The sequence below is a fragment of the Oryctolagus cuniculus genome, chromosome 6 (genome assembly GCF_964237555.1).
Source record: "Oryctolagus cuniculus chromosome 6, mOryCun1.1, whole genome shotgun sequence".
NCBI classification, from domain to species: domain Eukaryota; kingdom Metazoa; phylum Chordata; class Mammalia; order Lagomorpha; family Leporidae; genus Oryctolagus; species Oryctolagus cuniculus.
The window spans coordinates 59,439,825-59,456,823 of NC_091437.1; the positions used below are offsets into that span (position 1 = coordinate 59,439,825).

General features: G+C 55.3%; 1 protein-coding gene across 4 annotated transcripts in view; it reads left to right on the forward strand.

Annotated features, from left to right (window-relative positions):
- The window catches only part of ERGIC1 (endoplasmic reticulum-golgi intermediate compartment 1), a 109,199-nt gene that overhangs the window by 56,370 nt on the left and 35,830 nt on the right, over nucleotides 1–16,999 (forward strand). For all 4 annotated transcript variants that reach the window (XM_051843621.2, XM_051843619.2, XM_008255393.4 and 1 more), the window contains 2 exons: nucleotides 2,783–2,855; nucleotides 16,542–16,636. In XM_051843621.2, coding sequence (XP_051699581.1) covers nucleotides 2,783–2,855; nucleotides 16,542–16,636 — 168 coding nt within the window. The remainder of the gene's footprint in view (nucleotides 1–2,782; nucleotides 2,856–16,541; nucleotides 16,637–16,999) is intronic.

Here is a 16,999-nt window from a genome sequence, read left to right on the forward strand (position 1 = left end):
GCAGTAAGCTAAGGGTCATTTAAGTCAACTTTCCCGAGTCACCAAACCCTTTAGTATCCCCTGATGACCTATATGCTAAAGCAGTGACTACCTGCAAGGACTGTTTCAATCCCAGTCTCCGTTCTATTCCAATCTTCAGAGGAGCGGCAGGCATTTGGCCTTGTGGTGAAGGCACCTGCATCCAAGATCAAAGGCTGCAGGTTCTATATCCAGCTCTGGCTGGCTCTTGACCCCAGCTTCCCACCAGGGCAGACCCTGGGAGGCAGTGCTGGTGGTTGAAGTGGTTGGTTCCCTGCTGCCACAGGGAGACCTAGATTGAGCTCCTGGCTCCAACCCAGCCCAGCCGTGGCCATTGCAGGCATTTGGGGAGTGAACCAGTGTATAGGTGCTGTCTCTTGTCTCAGTCTCTCAAACTAAGAAAAAAATTTTATAACAATAATCCTATGGCAGTCCCATAAGGCAGATAGTATGATTGCTGGCATTTTCCAAATGAATACAACAGTGAGGTTAAGGAATTCTGGGACACACAGGCACTGAGGAGGAAGGTAGAGCATGACCCTGGCATGCCAGCCTGTGTGTTCAGCCCTTGTTCTGTACCCTGGGTGTTGACTCCCACCTTCTGCGGTACCTGTGAGTGCCCCCTGCAGCCCCAGGCCAGGCCTTGGAGCTGTGGAGTTCTTCCCAGGACATCAGTCTATTGGGAGAAACAGCCACAGACAGCCCCTAGAATGTGGGAGGGGATGCAGAGTAAAGATTGAACAGCAGCTGGGACTGGCACTGTGGCACAGCAGGTTAGAGCCCTGGCCTGAAGGCCCAGCATCCCATATGGGTGCTGGTTCTAGTCCCGGCTGTTCCACTTCCCATCCCGCTCTCAGCTATGGCCTGGGAAAGCAATATAGGATGGCCCAGGTCCTTGGGCCCCTGCACCCACATGGGAGACTCTGAAGAAGCTCGTGGCTCCTGGCCTCAGATCGGCGCAGCTCTGGCCATTGCGGCCATCTGGGGAGTGAACCAGCAGGTGGAAGACCTCTCTCTCTCTCTCTCTACCTCTCTTTGTAACTCTGTCTTTCAAATAAATAAAATAAACTTTAAAAAAAAAAAAAAAAGATTGACCAGCAGCACTTGGGGTGGGGGAGTCTACCCATCCAGGGGGCATTTGAGTTGAACCTGGGCTTGGGAGCATGAGTTGGAGTTCACCCAGCAGTGAGGATGACCATGGAGGAGGAAGGAAGGTGGGGAAGTTGATGCCAGGCAAAGGAGCAAATGCAATGTGTTTCTAGGGAGCAGCAGTTGGCTCCACGTGACTGGGGGACGGATGTTGGGAGGATGTGTCCAGAGATGGGCCTGGTCACTGAGTCGAGAGCCAGACCCTGAGGCCTGGGGCCAAGACAGACTCCCTTGCTCTGTCCTGCACTGAGCGTTTCAAGCTTTCCAGCTTATTAAGAATTGTCTCGTAAGGTCAGTACTGTGGCACTGTGGGCCAAGCTGCTGCCTGTGATGCTGGCATCCCATAAAGGTGCCAGTTTGAGTCCCAACTGCTCCACTTCTGATCCAGCTCCCTGCCTGGACAGGGAGCAGAAGATGGCCCAAATCTCTGGACCCTGACACCCGTGGGAGAGTCCAGATGAAGTTATAGGCTTATGGCTTCATCCTAGACCAGTCCTGGCTTTTGCAGCCATTAGCGGAATGAACCAGCAGATGAAGATCCTTAGATCTGTGTGTGTGTGTGTGTCTGTCTGTCTGTCTGTTTGTCCGTCTGTCTGTCTGTTTGTCCGTCTGTCTGTCTGTTTGTCCTTATTTCTGTCACTCTGTCTCTCAAATTAATTTTAAAACAATAGTAGGGGATGGTATTGTGGCGTGACAGGTTAAGCCACCACCTGCAATGCTGGTATCCCATATGGGTGCTGGTTCGAGTTCCAGCTTCTCCATCTCCAATCCATCTCCCTGCTGATGCACCTGGGAAGGCAATGGAAGATGGCCCAAGTGCTTAGGCCACTGCACCCATGTGGGAGACCAGGATGAAGCTCCTGGCTCCTGGCTTCAGCCTGGCCTAGCCCTGGTCATTGTGGCCATTTGAGGAGTGAACCAGCGGATGGAAGATCTCTTCCCCCCTGCCCTCATAACTCTGCCTTTCAAATAAAATAATAGTAGTAGTACTTAAAAAAGAATTGTCCCCTCTGAAGCACAGTTCTTAGTGTCTCACTGTCCTGCCCCTGAGAGCGGCGTGGGCACCGCAGCTGACACTCTGCCCCATCCTCATAACTGGGGCTGCAGGAGGGAGAGGTGGGGCCTGGGACAAACTGGTGGCCTCAGACCTCCTGTGGGAACCAGGGCTGGGGGTTCTGGAGAAGCCGACCACATGGACTTTGCTTGAACTCCCCTGGTCGCCCTGTGTGGGTTCCAGCTTGTAAAATAGGTTCTGGCGAGGCACGCAGAACACGCCCATGGGCCCCAGTTTGCGGCTTCTGTCTGGTGGATGTCTGCGCTCAAGAGCACTTGTTGGAGGAGGCAGGGCTACACCCTGGGAGGGCTTCTGGGGGCAGGAGGGCTCCCTACCCCCACCCCACTGACCCCACGACCAGGTCCATGTCTGTGCCTGTCTGGGCGGGGGCTGCTTCATAGGGAGGTCATGAGCAAGAAGGGGCTTCAGAGGGTCCAGAGGATCCCCAGCCTGTACCTGTGTCCTGGGGCCGCTTCCCTCTCTGCAGCAGGGGTGTGGGGGGCCTCCTGTGCGTGGTGCCCACCGCCCTTAATCCTACGTGTGTCCTGTTGTTTCTTCCAGTCTCCATCTGCTGCTGCCTCTTCATCCTCTTCCTCTTCCTCTCGGAGCTCACCGGCTTCATCACGACAGAAGTGTGAGTCACGCTTCCCTGACGGCGCACCCCCACCCCCGGGGGTTTGAGGGACCCGGGGCACCTGGAGCGGGAGGGGTTTGAAAAGGCGAGAAACCTCCGAACTTTGCTGCAGCCCTTTGCAAGCCTGTAGCTGCGGCCGTACTATCTTTTAAAGGGGTCCTAAGATGACCCTTAGGAGACCCTGAGAACGTTTTGGGGGCTCTCCTCTGTCTGCCAATGAACAAGACCATTTTCCCATCTTCACCAGCTCTCTGGCCAGTGGGCTCTTCTCCCTTTGGATCACGTCGGGGCCATTTGATGCTGCAGCTGTAGGAGTTCAGAGAAATGGGTGCAGCTTGCTCGTGGAGGGGGCGAGGTGGTGGCTGATGGTGGAGCCCACTCCCCTGCACTGAGAGCCACCCTCACTTCTCAGGCCCACATTCGGGGCGGGAGACTCAGCGTGGGCTTCCTGGCGGCCCTTGATGCAGAGTTAATCCCACCCCAATTCCTAGAATCATCCGTCAGGATAGCCGAGTCAGTGCCCCTGCGGGTGTGTGACACAGATGCCGTGGGAATTATTCGGTCATGACCTCATCCGACACCCCTCAGAGATGGAATTACACCCAGGAGCTTCCTGCCCTTGGCGCTGGCCGAGGGCTACCAAGCCTCCCCATGGCTGTGTTTATAACCCACGAAGTCATCACAGAGCTGGGCCCTGGCTGCCTGTTGCCATGCTGCCTGCTGGAAGTTTCTTTCTCTGCTCATGGAAGGCTGCCTCCCACTCAGCCAGAAGACAGCGGGGACGAGACACAGGGCTGCTTGTCCCTGGAGGGCTCTGGCTGGGCGTGATAGCAGCATTGTGCTCTCTTCACAGAAGAGGGAACCAAGGGCTTGACCATGGTCACACAGCTAGGAAGTAGCTCTGGGGTCTGCCTGTTTCCTGAGACTCCGGTTACCGCCTCTTCCTGCCTCGCTTCTGGGTATAGCTTCCTAAACCTTCCACTGGTCTGGGGGACATGACCTTTCCTGTCACCCTACCCTATTCTGAACCCTCCTGGCACCCCAGCCCAGGGGGGCTGACAGAGTAGTGGGAAGAGCATCTGATGGCCCAGGTATCTGGAGACCCAGGGTAAGGCCTCTACTCAGTGACTGCTCTGCTGTGTGACCCTGGACTTGCCCACAACCTCTCTGGCTGTATGTTGCTGGCCAAACAAGGGGCGGGAGACCAGGGTCACAGCTCCCTGCAGCTCTGGAAGAGGATCTGTCTGTTTCCCAAGACCCCTCGGCCATGTAGGGGCCCACTGGGGGGCTGGCCTTGTCTGAATCCAGCATCTTTCCCTCTGGACACGTTAGGGCCACCAGCATCTTAGGGATGACCTCTGGCGAATCAGAGGTGGAAGCAGGGAAAGCAGCGAGATGGAGACTTGGTGGCATTAGGAAGTACTTGTTGCACCTGCTGGCCTCTAGGAGAAGGGGCTGCTTTGCACAGCTGTCCTGTTCTGAGCCAGGTGACTGGAGGACACGTGTGGCAGCAGCAAGGCCCAAGCACCTGGCATATGGCTTTGCATGTAGCAGGCAGGAGCGTGAGCATGAGCAAAGGCGCCGAGGCAGGACTGAGCTGCGAGGCAGGAGGCTGGCATGGCCGAGCACAGTGAAAAACCGGGAAGGGTAGGAGATACAGTAGTGAGAACACAGATGGGCCAGGCCCTGCCCGCTGCTGACCATTACAGGGCCTCGCTCCGGGAACCAGGGCCAGGTCTGCGTATTCCCTGTGTAGTTCTACATGTAGAGGGGCAGGAGAGCTGAAGCTCTGGTGGTAGACATGGACGAAGCTACACTGCAATGCTACCATCCTTGGTGTCCAGGGAGGATCGGCTGTAGTGTTCTGTGTGTTCCAGTTATTATGTTCCAAGTCCTTGCCCCAACAAAGATTCCAAAGCAGAGTTGGAAGTGAGTTGCACAGGTGAGAGCAGGTTTATTTAAGGTGAAGAATGCAAACAGCCCCACATGGAGAGATGCCCATCTTGAGTTGGCCAGAGAGAGCCTTGGAGGAGGCCAGAGACTAGGATCAACAAGGGTCAGAAGCCAGAAGGCAAATAGGACCACTCTTGCACGTCACAGTCCCTTTTATGGGGATTGAGGGGGTACCCTAATTGAATATGCAGGGAGGGTGGAGTTTGGGTGGGGGATGGTTAGTGTGCATGAGGCTTTCCGGGAATTGCGCCTCCACTGAGAGCTTAACTTCCACGTGGCCATGATGGTGTCGTCTTCCTGGTGTAGGAGAAGCAGGTGCGTCATGGGAAAGTGGCCACACTGGATTGACAGGGAAGGGGGTGGAGTTACAATGCAGGGCTAGAGGCAGAAATTGAGAAAATCTCCCAGCTCAGTTATTCCTACCTAATCTTACGGTCTATTTCCCCCGTATCACCAGGACTCCCCCTACTCCCCACAGATACCAGAATCCAAGGATACTCAAGACCTTTCTATGAAATGGCATATTCTTTACATGGAGCCCGTGTCCATCCTCCTGCAGATCACCCCCAGACAGCTTACAACACCTGATACCATACAGAAATAGTTGTCACGCTGTATTGCTTAGGGACTAACGATGAGGAAAAAACTCTGAACGCATTCAGCACGGGTGCATTTTTTCCTTCTCCTGAACATTTTCTCCGGAAGGTTGATTGAGTCCATGAATGTGGAGCCCACAGGTTCAGAGGACCAGCTGTGTAGCAGTTGGTGAGGAGCCCTTGAAGAAAGAAGCCAGGCAGGGAGGAGACAGAGGGAGCAGGTGCAGGTGTGTGATGTTAGACAGGTGCACTCAGCGGAAGGGTATTTAATGTGGCGTGGGACATGCTTGAGTATTGATAGGTCCATGTCTCTACAGGCATTTATTCGTGTCCTGTGCATTCCCCACTTTAACTAAAACGGTGTAGAGGCTGCCCTCCCCCTGGTTTCTGAGGGTGCTTTGAAATGTTCGCTAAGAATGCCTACTTTGTAAAAACATGATGGATTTCAACATTTTCTACACTATGATAAACATATCCCCTTGTTCTGTTTTACATGAACATTTTGAAGTCCCTATGTGTAGTAAGTGCTCAGTGAGCATTCATTTCCTTGTCTCTGTCCACCTGCCTTTGAGTTCAGAGTGGCCTGTGTCGCCTCCTGCCAGTAGTGTGAGCAGTGGCATTAGCCCAGCCCATGGGGAGCCAGGGCCCTGAGGCAGTGGGCTACATATACATGTGTTGGATTTTTAAGAATATTTATTTACTTTTTATTTATTTGAAAGGCAGAGAGACAGAGACACACAACAGAGAGATTTTCTACCTGCTGGTCTACCCCCTAAATGCCCACAACAGCCAGGCTTGGGCCAGGCCAGAGTCAGGAGCCAGAACTCATTCTGGGTCTCCCACGTGGGTAGCAAGGGCCCAAGCGTTTGAGCCATCATCTGCTGCCTCCCAGGGTGCACATTAGCAGGGAGCTGGATTGGAAGCGAGAAGCTAGGGCTCAGGCCAGGCACCCTGATTGGAATGCTGGGGCACAGGCTTCCCAAGCAGCACCCTGATCACTGTGGCAAATGCCCACCCCGACATGCAAGTTTGATGTTAGAACTTGCAGCTTGAGCAGGCACGCTCCCCACAGGAGCCCAGCCACGACGAGCGGCTCTTCAAGCCCTGTCAGCTCTGAATTTGCCAAGGGCAGACCTCTCCCTTCCGGAGAGCTCAGTGTGCTCCCTGCCGCAGCCCTAGGCACTCCCCGGGCATCGGGATCCCACCAAGTCCCTGGAGAGGAGGAAAGATGAGGAGTCATGGGAGGAATAAAAATGCTGGGGGCCCCTTCCTGTGTTTGCCTGGTGTCTGGCCCTGGGCTGAGCACTTCCCATTCTCACTGCTGCTGGAGAGAGGGAGGGAGGAGGGATGGGAGCAGGGGCCAGAGGCCCATCCACAAGGATGCTACAATCCCAGCTCTCTCCTTAACAGTGCAGGAGTAACCCAAAGGGAGCCAGCAGAGGAGAGCCCAGGATTTAACAAAGCATCGGAGGGAAAGGATCACCCCCTTGGGGGGGCTTCGTTTGCTCAGGCTCCCTCACCTTGGGAAGGACGAAGGAAGGTCACAGTTTTGCTCTTTTTCTCCCGTCACCCCCACTGGTGGTTTTGTGACCACAGTGGGTCAGCGCCCTGCCCCCCACCGTGAGATTGTAACCCAAGGAAATGAGGTCACCGCTAGTTGGATCAACATTGCTCCAGCTCCAGCCTGTGGTTATCAGTGACATAAGAGGCTTGTTCTGGCCTGGGCCCTTGGGAGGAAGGCGTGGTTGGGTGGTTGGGCTCCTATCTGGGTTCTACCAGGCTGGAAATGATCCTTGGAATATGAGATGTGCTGTCTCCGGGGGAGCAGCCCCCTCCTTGGAGAAGGTGGCCACAGGACATTCCAGCCTTGGCCTGCCCGGCCTCTGACGGCTGTTAATAATTATTAACCCAGTGAGGCTTCAGAATCATAAAATGTGATGACCGCAGCCCTGCACCAGTCACTTATGGCCTATTATCACTTCGAGTACTTCCCCCCCCCCCCCAAGTGGTGCATGGACCACACGCCAGGTGCACCTGCTCCGGTTAGGGTTAATGCCTTCATCTCCTCGCATGCTCACATGCGCCCCTGAGGTTGCTGCAGCTGGGCAGACTGAGGCACCAGGAGGCTGAAACCTATGTGAGGGTGGTTTGCGGTGGAGCTCGGGTCAAACCCAAGTCCGTCACTTACCAAAGCCAGACCAGGCAGCCCTGCCTACCCGGTATGTCGTAACTCCCGTCTCCACCTAGAAAATTCCGGAGCCCCTGGGTATGGGGTGGGGTTGGGGGACTTAGAGGACTTAGATATGCCCTTCTGGGGTGAAGTGGTCAAGCAGCTGGCACCCCGGGAAGTGGCAGCTTGGAGTTACCCAGAATTGGGTCCTCAAGCTCCCCCTTGCAGACCCAGGAGTTGCGAGCCAGCAGCTGGAAGTCTACCTCTGCACCAGGGTTATCTGTCCTGGGCCTGGCTCGTGGCTGGGGCCGGGTAGAGCCACGATGCCACACTAGGGAGCATGGGGGACCTGGCTGGTAGCAGCGGGAGGCCCGAAGGCCTCTGAGCCAGCAGGGGCAGGTGTATGCCTCAAAGATCCCCTCTGTGAGGATGGGTTTGGGGAAGGGCTGCCCGGATGCCTGGGCCCTGGTGAGGCCCAGGTGACGACCAAGGGGGAGGAGGAGGAGGAGGGGTTGGGGCAGGACGTGGCAGCTGGCAGTCCAGGGGCGCTCACTGCACATTCAGCTGGAAGATGATGGGCGTGCTTTCTTTTATCTGGCAGAGCTGAGGCCCCAGTGTGCTTGCTGGGTGCCCTGCGATGCTTCTCCCCCAACCCCGCTCCCACTCAGGCTCACGACTGCTGCTGTGTAAATTTCCACTCGATCAAATCACTAAGCGTGGAGGTCAGTGACTTTGGGCAGGAATCTGAACTATTCAAGTGCGCCTCTAAAAGTAAATAAAATTGTTCTCCGTAGATGTCATCGGCCTCGCGCCTCAGCCTAAAATTTCAAGGCCCTCGGCCACATTCCACCTACGCTCCCCCAACCCATACCTCCCAGTCCCTGTCTTCCCGTCCCTATAAGGCCACTGCTTACCGCCTGCCGCCACCACCACCACCACCCCGCCTAGACTGTGTCCCCCACTCCTCCCCACCCTGCTTCCTGGGAGTGCTGACTGACAGTGCCCTCCTCCAATCACGTTCCGGAGCCCTCATCCTGGTGGGCTGTCAGTCGCTGCTGCCCTCTGGGTGTGGCCAGTGGAGGTGACAGAGGCAGACTTGTGGGACACAAAGGGAATGGACCCTGACCACTCCGTGTCCTGCAGCTTCTTGGCTGTGGCTGGGGTAGGACACACCCATAGATGATCTGAAAGGACAGTGACACCACTGTCATGGGTCTACCAAGGGGCCACATGGCTCTTGGCACATCACCGATGCCTCCCCCACCCAGGGAGCATAATGCAGTAAAAAGAGCCTGGATCTGGGTGTGTGTCTCCGGGCTCAGATCCTGCCTCTGCCTCTCCCTGGCCATGGGATCCTGACTAGTCGTTCGTCCTCCTCTGAGCCATGTCATCAGTGTGAAAAGGAAACGGTCCCCCGGTGCACACCGCCTTGCTGTGAGCCTCAGCACCGTCCCTGGTGCTGGCTGGGTGCACAGTCTGGGGCATCTGCTGTTGTGGGGCCCTTGGCAGCTGCCAGCTGGGGGTGGCGCTTAGGCACCTGACACCCACTGACACAGTGACTCCTCGCAGGGCTCTGAGGCGAGACCATTGGTACTCCTGCTCTCGTCAGCTCAGTATGTGTCAGTGCCAGTAATGACAATCGGCATGGACAGTGATTGAGCACGTACTGTTTACTGCGACTCTGCTCAGCACCTTTGTTCTCTGTAATCTGGTCACAACCACCCGACTTCTCCCCGTTTTACATCAGCCATCGGGGGTGGGGGGCTGAGGCCAGTGAAAGTGAAGCCCTGTGCCAGACGCTGTCGACCAGGAGGTGACAAGACTGGGGTGGACCTGGGACCCTCCCTTTCAGCCCGCACACCCCCCATTGTGCTGTACTTTCTTTACTGAGAATGGCCATGGGAGGCCCTTGAGAGAAATGAATAGCACGCACTCACACATGGATTCTCACACATACACATGTGCACTCACACATGCACACTCACATGTGCACTCAAACCACACTATATACACTCAGACACTCATATCCCACTCATACACACATTCATACTCGTATATACATGCTCTCAAACCACACTCATACATTTGTAGTCATGCACTCACACATACACGTGCACTCACACTCATGTACACTCACAAATCACACTCATACACACATAAGCACTCACATTCATTCATACGTGCACTCATACACATACATTTGTAGTCATGCACTTACACACATGTGCACTCACACTCACGTACACACAAGTCACACTCAAACACACATAAGCAGTCACACATACATACGTGCACTCACACATACACGTGCACCCACACTCATGTGTACTCCCACATCATACTCATACACATAGGCACTCACATACATGTGTGCACTGACCACACATATTATACACACACTCAGGCACACACTCATACACACATAGGCACTCACATACGTGCACTCACACATTCACACACTCATTCACACATACACATGTACACTTATTATACACACACATAGGCACTCACACTCATACATACGTGCACTCAAACCACATTCATATACATTTCTAGTCATATACTCACACATGCACATATGCACTCTTGTACACTTACACATGTAGGCACTCACGCTCATACATACATGCACTCATTCACTCACACGTACACAAGTGCACTCATACTCATTTACATACACATCAGCACTCACATACATACATGTACTCATAGCACACTTACATATACTCATACACTCACACATGCACCCACACTCATGTACACTGACATACCACACTCATATACACACATACACGTAAGCACTCACACCACACTCATATACATTCATATTTGTACACTCTCACACTCATACTCACACATATTCACTCACATGCACTCTCACACTCACACTCGCACTTGCACTTGCACTCCTGCCTTGGGCAGCACATGGCTTCCCCGCCCATCCTGCAGTGGCCCCTGTGAGGTGACCAGAGCCCTCACGCTGTTGCCCTCCCCCTTTAGTGGGACGTCCTCACTTAGCTACACAGGAAAAGCACACAGGCCCAGTGAGTGTGCACCTGAGTAACCGGCACCGCAGTGGAGGCCAGCAGGCTCACACCTCCCAGCCGTGCCCCTGGGGCCCCTCCTTGTGCTCCCGCAGACTGGTTCTGCCACTCCGGTTTACAGATGAGGAAGTGGAGGCTCAGAGAGGTGAGGCCACCTGCCCCCGGCGCCTCAGCTTCTAAGTGGCAGGGCCAGGAGGTGAGCCCATATCGGTGTGCCACTGCCCTTATGGCCCTGTCCACGGCCCCAGCCACTTAGAGGAGGAATGGGGTGCCCGAGAGTCACCACCTGCAGCAAATCCACAAGAAGCATTCATTTTTCTCCTGGTGAGCTGACTTCTGGTGGCCTGGTGGCCTCAGAAAGCCAGTGCAGCCCCAAACAATGAAGCCACTCAGCCGTCGTGGCCCTCCGAGGGGTGGCAGTGGGCAGGCGCCATGCTGACCTCATCAGCAGCTGCCCAGGTGATTCAGCCATGTCCATGTCAGCTGATCCAATGGTCCTGCAACTGGCCCTGGCCTTAGGTAATCAGCCTGGCCCGAAGCCCTGTGGCCCCTTTGTTCTCGGGGCGCTCCTGCCCCAGGGGCCCGGCCTCTTGGTTATTCACATCTTAAGACATTCAGAAGACAGGGCACATGCCTGGGAGGGGCCCCTGGGGCCTAGCGGGTGAGCTCACCTTGGTGTCACACCTGGGATTCACCTCACTCTTGGCTGAGGCCACTTCCCCAGAATTGCTAGGGGTGACATCATCACACAGTCGCCCAGCCTCACCGGAGTGGGGAGGTGAGCAGCTTTAGGAAGAGGCTCTCCCATGGGGCTCTCCCTCTGCTCCAAGACCTTTGTGTTAATCACCCAGCGGGTCCATGATTGGGCAGCCCTTGGAGCTGAGCGTTAAGGCTGAGGCCAAAGGGGCAATTCCCTGGAGTGCAGAGAGAGTCAGCTCCCCAGGACACAGCTCACCCCCTCCCACTGCCTCGTCTGCTGTTCACGTTCCCTCTCTCCTCTCTCCCCTCCCTGCACCCTTGGCCTTCTCCCTTCACCCTGGCAGGGAGGAGAGGGGATGTTTTATGAGCTGTGGGAACCTGGGGCTCAGGTATAAGACAGGCCTGGTTGAGATTCTGGCTTGGACGTTTCCTGCTGTGTGACCTCGCAGGCTCTCTGAGCCTCAGTGTCCTGAATTTAGAGTAAGGATCAGGGAGCTGGTGTTTGGCACAGCAGTTAAGACACTTGCCTGGGACACCCACATCCTGAATCAGAGTGCCTGGGTTTGAGTCCTGGCTCTGCTCCTATCCCAGCTTCCTGCCAGTGCACATCCGGAAGGTGGCAGGTGATGGTGCAAGTAGTCGAGTTTCTGCCCCTCATTTGGGAGACTGGAATTCAGTTCCCAGCTCCCGGCTTTGTCCCCAGCTCAGTGAGCTGGGGAGTGAACCAGCGGATGGGAGCCCGGTCATTCTCTGTCTTCCCCCTCTGTGTCTCTCAAACAAATGAATAAAAATTGAAGCATAAAGTAAGGATCAGAATGTTCCACAGGCGCAGGTGGTACACATGAATGCGCACAGTAGGTCTCCTCGGATAGCACCCCCCACCCTGCCCACACCTTAAGGGACTTCAGTCATCTGAAGGCTAAGCCACACCTGGAGCTCTCGTGTTTCTGGGAAACCCATAGGGAGCCCCATGAGGAGGCAGCCCTGGCTGTCTCTTGAACCCTCCATTCCTGGCTAACTGGGCACCAGCTCTGTTACCCTGGGTGCCAGGACACAAAGATGAAGAGCAGAGCTCCCTTGATTGTTCTTTCCCAAGGATGTGGCCATTCACAAGGTTCTCTAGAATATAGTTGTTCAGAGTAGGCAGTGCTCTGTTACTGATGGTTTGGTGGAGTTAATTGTTTGAAAGAAAGAGGCAGAGGGGCCAGCGCTGTGGTACAGCAGGTTAAAGCCCTGGCCTGAAGCACCGGCATCCCATATGGGCACTGGTTCTAGTCCCAGCTGCTCCACTTCCGATCCAGCTCTCTTCTATGGCCTGGGAAAGCAGTGGAAGATGGTCTACGTTCTTGGGCCCCTGCACCTGTGTGGGAGACCCGGAGGAAGCTCCTGGCTCCTGGCTTCAGATCAGCGCAGCTCTGGCCATTGCAGCCATCTGGGGAGTGGACCAGCGGATGGAAGACCTCTCTCTCTGTCTCTGCCTCTCTCTGTAACTCTGTTTTTCAAATAAATAAAATACATCTTTAAAAAGAGAGAGAGAGGCAGAGATTCCCCCATCTGCTGGTTCACTCCCCGACTACTGAGGCTGGACTGGGGTGCCAGGGACCCTAGTGCGTGAGCCATTGCTGCTGCCTCGCAGGGAGGCGTTAGCAGGAGCTGGGTGTGAAGCAGAGGTGCTGGGGCTCACGCCCAGACACTGCAGTAGGAGTGGGACGTGGGCGTCTGGTCCCCTGAGCCAAATGCCTGCCCCTCCTTTGTTTCACAGCTGTGCATGGGACCCAAGGTGCCTCAAGTTCTGTTTTACTTTTAATTGACAAATCATAATTGGGCACATTTAAGGGTACAGTGTGGTGCCTCAGGGCAGGCAGACATGGGGGAATGAGCAAATCAGGTGAACTTGCATATCCGTTGACTCAACTTTGTATCAGTTCCTTGTGGTGAAGAGGTTTAAAACCCTGCCTTTGTGCTTGCTGGGCAGATACCATGTGTGACTACCCGCTCTGCTCACCTGGCCTGGGCACAGCACCTGTCTAATGGTGACTTGTGCTTGTTGGCCAGTGCCCCGCCCCCACCCTGTGCCTGTTCCCCTGCGCTCCCCTCTCTGTGACACAGCTCTGCTGCCTCCAGCACCTGACCCTGCGGCCCCCCTCCCCGGGAGGAGTCAGGAGTGAGTTCTATGCTGCTGGCCCACATCCACTGGGCAGTTCAGGGCCCCTCGAGCTGACACGGCCCCTGGAACTGGGCACCACTCCCTCCTTACCAGTCCCACTCCCCTTGCAAGGCCTCCCAGCCCAACCACTGGGTCTGGGAAGAAACAGGGCCGTCCTGAGACCACCCATCGCCTGCTCTGTCAGCAAGTCTCGTCTCGCCAGTGCTGTATCTTGCAACCCAGCCTTCTCTCAATGCCCACTACACTGGGGCAGGCTGCCTTGCCACAGCGGGTAAAGCCTCCTCCCCGCCAGCTCCTCCAGGCGGTCCTTCTTGGGACAGTGGTGCTTCACTCAGCGTCAGCCCATTCTGACTGCCTCGCACACCACACTTCCCTTTGCTGTCGCAACCAGAGCGAGCTTCACTCAGTTCCCCAGATGAGTCACGCTCACCCCCGCGTCCAGACCTTTGCTATCAGGATACTCCCTCCCCTTTGCCGGGACAGCACCTGGGGCCTCTTGTGCCCCAGAGCGCAGTGCATGGCTCCGTGGAGCCCTCCCGGCCAGCTCTCCCCAGAGGTCTGTCCCCCTGAAGTCCTCCCATGACACCCCACAGCCATCATTTCCCGACAAAGCACTCGTCATCGTTGGTGGCAGCGTATTTACTTAGGAGGTGAGTGATGTCTGGTCCTCACGTCTGTACACTTGATGCAGGCAGAGACCACGTCTGTCTGGCTCCTCGACTTTTCCAGCACCTGACGGGTGGTGGGTGCCCAGGAAGTGTTTGTTGAGCAAACGTGTGTGGCGATCAGATCCCTACATGATGCTGCTGGCCCTGACAGCAAGGTGATGTGGCTGTCTATGGGGCCCCACTTCTGGCCATTTGGGTCAACAGAATAGTGACCTCCTGACCCCCCACGGTTTCTCCATCCCTGTCCCTGCAATTGTGACCTACAACTTTTTTTTAAAGATTTATTTATTTATCTATTTGAAAAAGTCACAGAGAGTGAGAGAGAGACACAGATAGGGAGAGATCTTCCATCCCACTGGTTTACTCCCCAGATGGCCTAACAGCTAGGGCTGGCCAAAACCAGGAACCTGGAGCTTCTTTCAGGTCTCCCATATGGGTGCAGGGGCCCAAGCACTTGGGCCATCTTCTGCTGTTTTCCCAGACCTTTAGCAGAGAGCTGGATTGGAAGTGGAGCAGCCAGCTCTTAAAACTGGCACCTATATGGGATGCCTGCCTTGCTATGCCGCAATGCCAACCCTGACTTTTTTTTTCTTTTTTTTAAAGATTTTTATGTATTTATTTGAAAAGTAGAGTTACAGACAGTGAGAGGGAGAGACAGAAAAGTCTTTCATCCGCTGGTCCACTCCTCAGGTGGCTGAAATGGCCAGAGCTGAGCTGATCCGAAGCCAGGAGCCAAGAACTTCTTCTGCTTTCCCAGGCCATAGCAGAGAGCTGGATTGGAAGTGGAGTAGCTGGGACTAGAACCGGTGCCCATATGGGTTACCAGCAGTCCAGGCAACAGCTTTACCTGCTACACCACAGCACTGGGCCAAGTGTATTTTTTTAATTAATTAATTGTTTATTTGGAAGTCAGATATATGTATGTGTGTGTCTTTGTGGAGGGAGGGAGGGAGGGAGGGAGGGAGAGAGAGAGAGAGAGACAGAGAGAGAGAGAGAGAGATATTTACTCCCCAAATGGCCACAATGGCCAGGGCTGGACCAGGCTGAAGCCAGGAGCTTCATCTGAGTCTTCCATGTGGGCGACAGGGGCCCAAACACTTGGACCATCTTCCACTGCTTTTTCCAGGCCATTGGCATATGAGATGTGGCATCACAGGTGGCGGCCCCAGACTGTGCAACTTTAGGTGCAAAAGAAACTCCGCAAACGTGACTACATTGGGAATGTCTAGAAGGAGAGGTGGTTGAGTAATCTAGTTGAGCCGAAGAGATCACAAAAGCTGGGGCCGGCGTTGTGGCACAGAGGGTTAAAGCTGCCACCTGTAGTGCCGGCATCCCATATGAGAGCCCGTTCCAGTCCCAGCTGCTCCACTTCTGACGCAGCTCCCTACTGCTGTGCCTGGGAAAGCAGTGGAGGATGGCCCAAGTGTGTGGGTTCCTGCCACTCATGTGTGAGACCTGGATGGAGTTTCAGGCTCCTGGCTTTGGTTTGGCTCAGCCCTGGCTGTTGTGGCTGTTTGGCAAGTGAACCAGCAGATGGAAGATCTCTCTCTCTCTCTGTCTGCCTCGCTTTCTCTCTATGTAACTCTGCCTTTCAAATAAATAAATAAAAGGAGGGAGGGAAGGAGGGAAGGAGTCACGTGTCCTCCTAAGAGGAAGGCAGGTCAGTGAGGAGAGAAGATACCTTGCTGTCGACTGACAGGTGGCGGAAGGGGCCCGAGCCTAGGTGAGGAAGCTGATTGTGCCAGGCACCTCCAGAAGGGACGCAGCCCTGCAGAGCCATTCCCGCTTCTGGCCTCCAAAACTCTAAGCTGGTAAACGTGTGCCGTTTGGTACTGCTGATGTGGTGCTTCGGTGCAGCAACCACAGGACGCCAGCACAGCAGTGTGGTCATGTCTCGCACTCGGGCCCAGCCCTGGGGCTTTGTGAGGATGAGTACCAGGGACTTCTTGACCTCCCAGTTGGCTGGGAGGAATCTCAAGACGGGGAGCAGTAGGTACTGTGTGCCCATGACCTCCGTTTCTGACTCTAGTTGTTCAAACCACCCCGTTAGTAGTGGTGATGTTGTTACCACTTGACAGAAGTCTCAGAGCTGACCGTAGGAGGTGCCAGAAGCCAGGGTTTGAATTTCAGTCTGCTCCAAACGATGTGCTTTTGCCACCATCCCACTGTCTGTGCCCTCCAAGCAGCTGCCCTGCCCAGAGAGCGTTTGGAGGGCCCCAGTGAGCTGGGGACCTTGCTCCCCGCTCCTGAGCCTGCACACGCTCTGCCTGGTCAGTAGACTGGGTTCCCGGAGCAGTGGCCACCAAGTGCAAGGGCCTCTGGCTGTGACCTGCATCTGGGATCGCCATCCCCGTGTTAAACAAGCCTTCTATACTTGTCTCTCCCTCAGTGTGAATGAGCTGTACGTCGATGACCCGGACAAGGACAGCGGGGGCAAGATTGATGTCAGTTTGAACCTCAGTTTACCCAATTTGCACTGTGAATGTGAGTATCCCCCCTCCAGATAGCTCCCTGCTTCAGCGAGATGGCTGCTTTGGGCAGGTCGGGGTGTGCACATGTGGTGGGGGCTCCAGGGCAGGCTGGGTGAGCAGGGCAGGCTGCAGGAATGGCTCAGGAAAGCCCCGAGTGTGATCCAGCGTGCAGGCCCCTGGAGGTTCTCTGGGGTCAGAGACACAGGAAACGAGCCCCGGGGCACCTCTGCAGAGCCGGAGGTAGGCATCTCCTGGCGTGTTTCTGAGAAGCAGACCCTGAGTTTGCTGTGCGAGTGATCTACTGTGAGGAGCAGGCTGTCAGGGAGTAAAGGGTGCGAGGCAGGGCAGGGCTGAGGGCGAGTGGACCTGTGTGTTC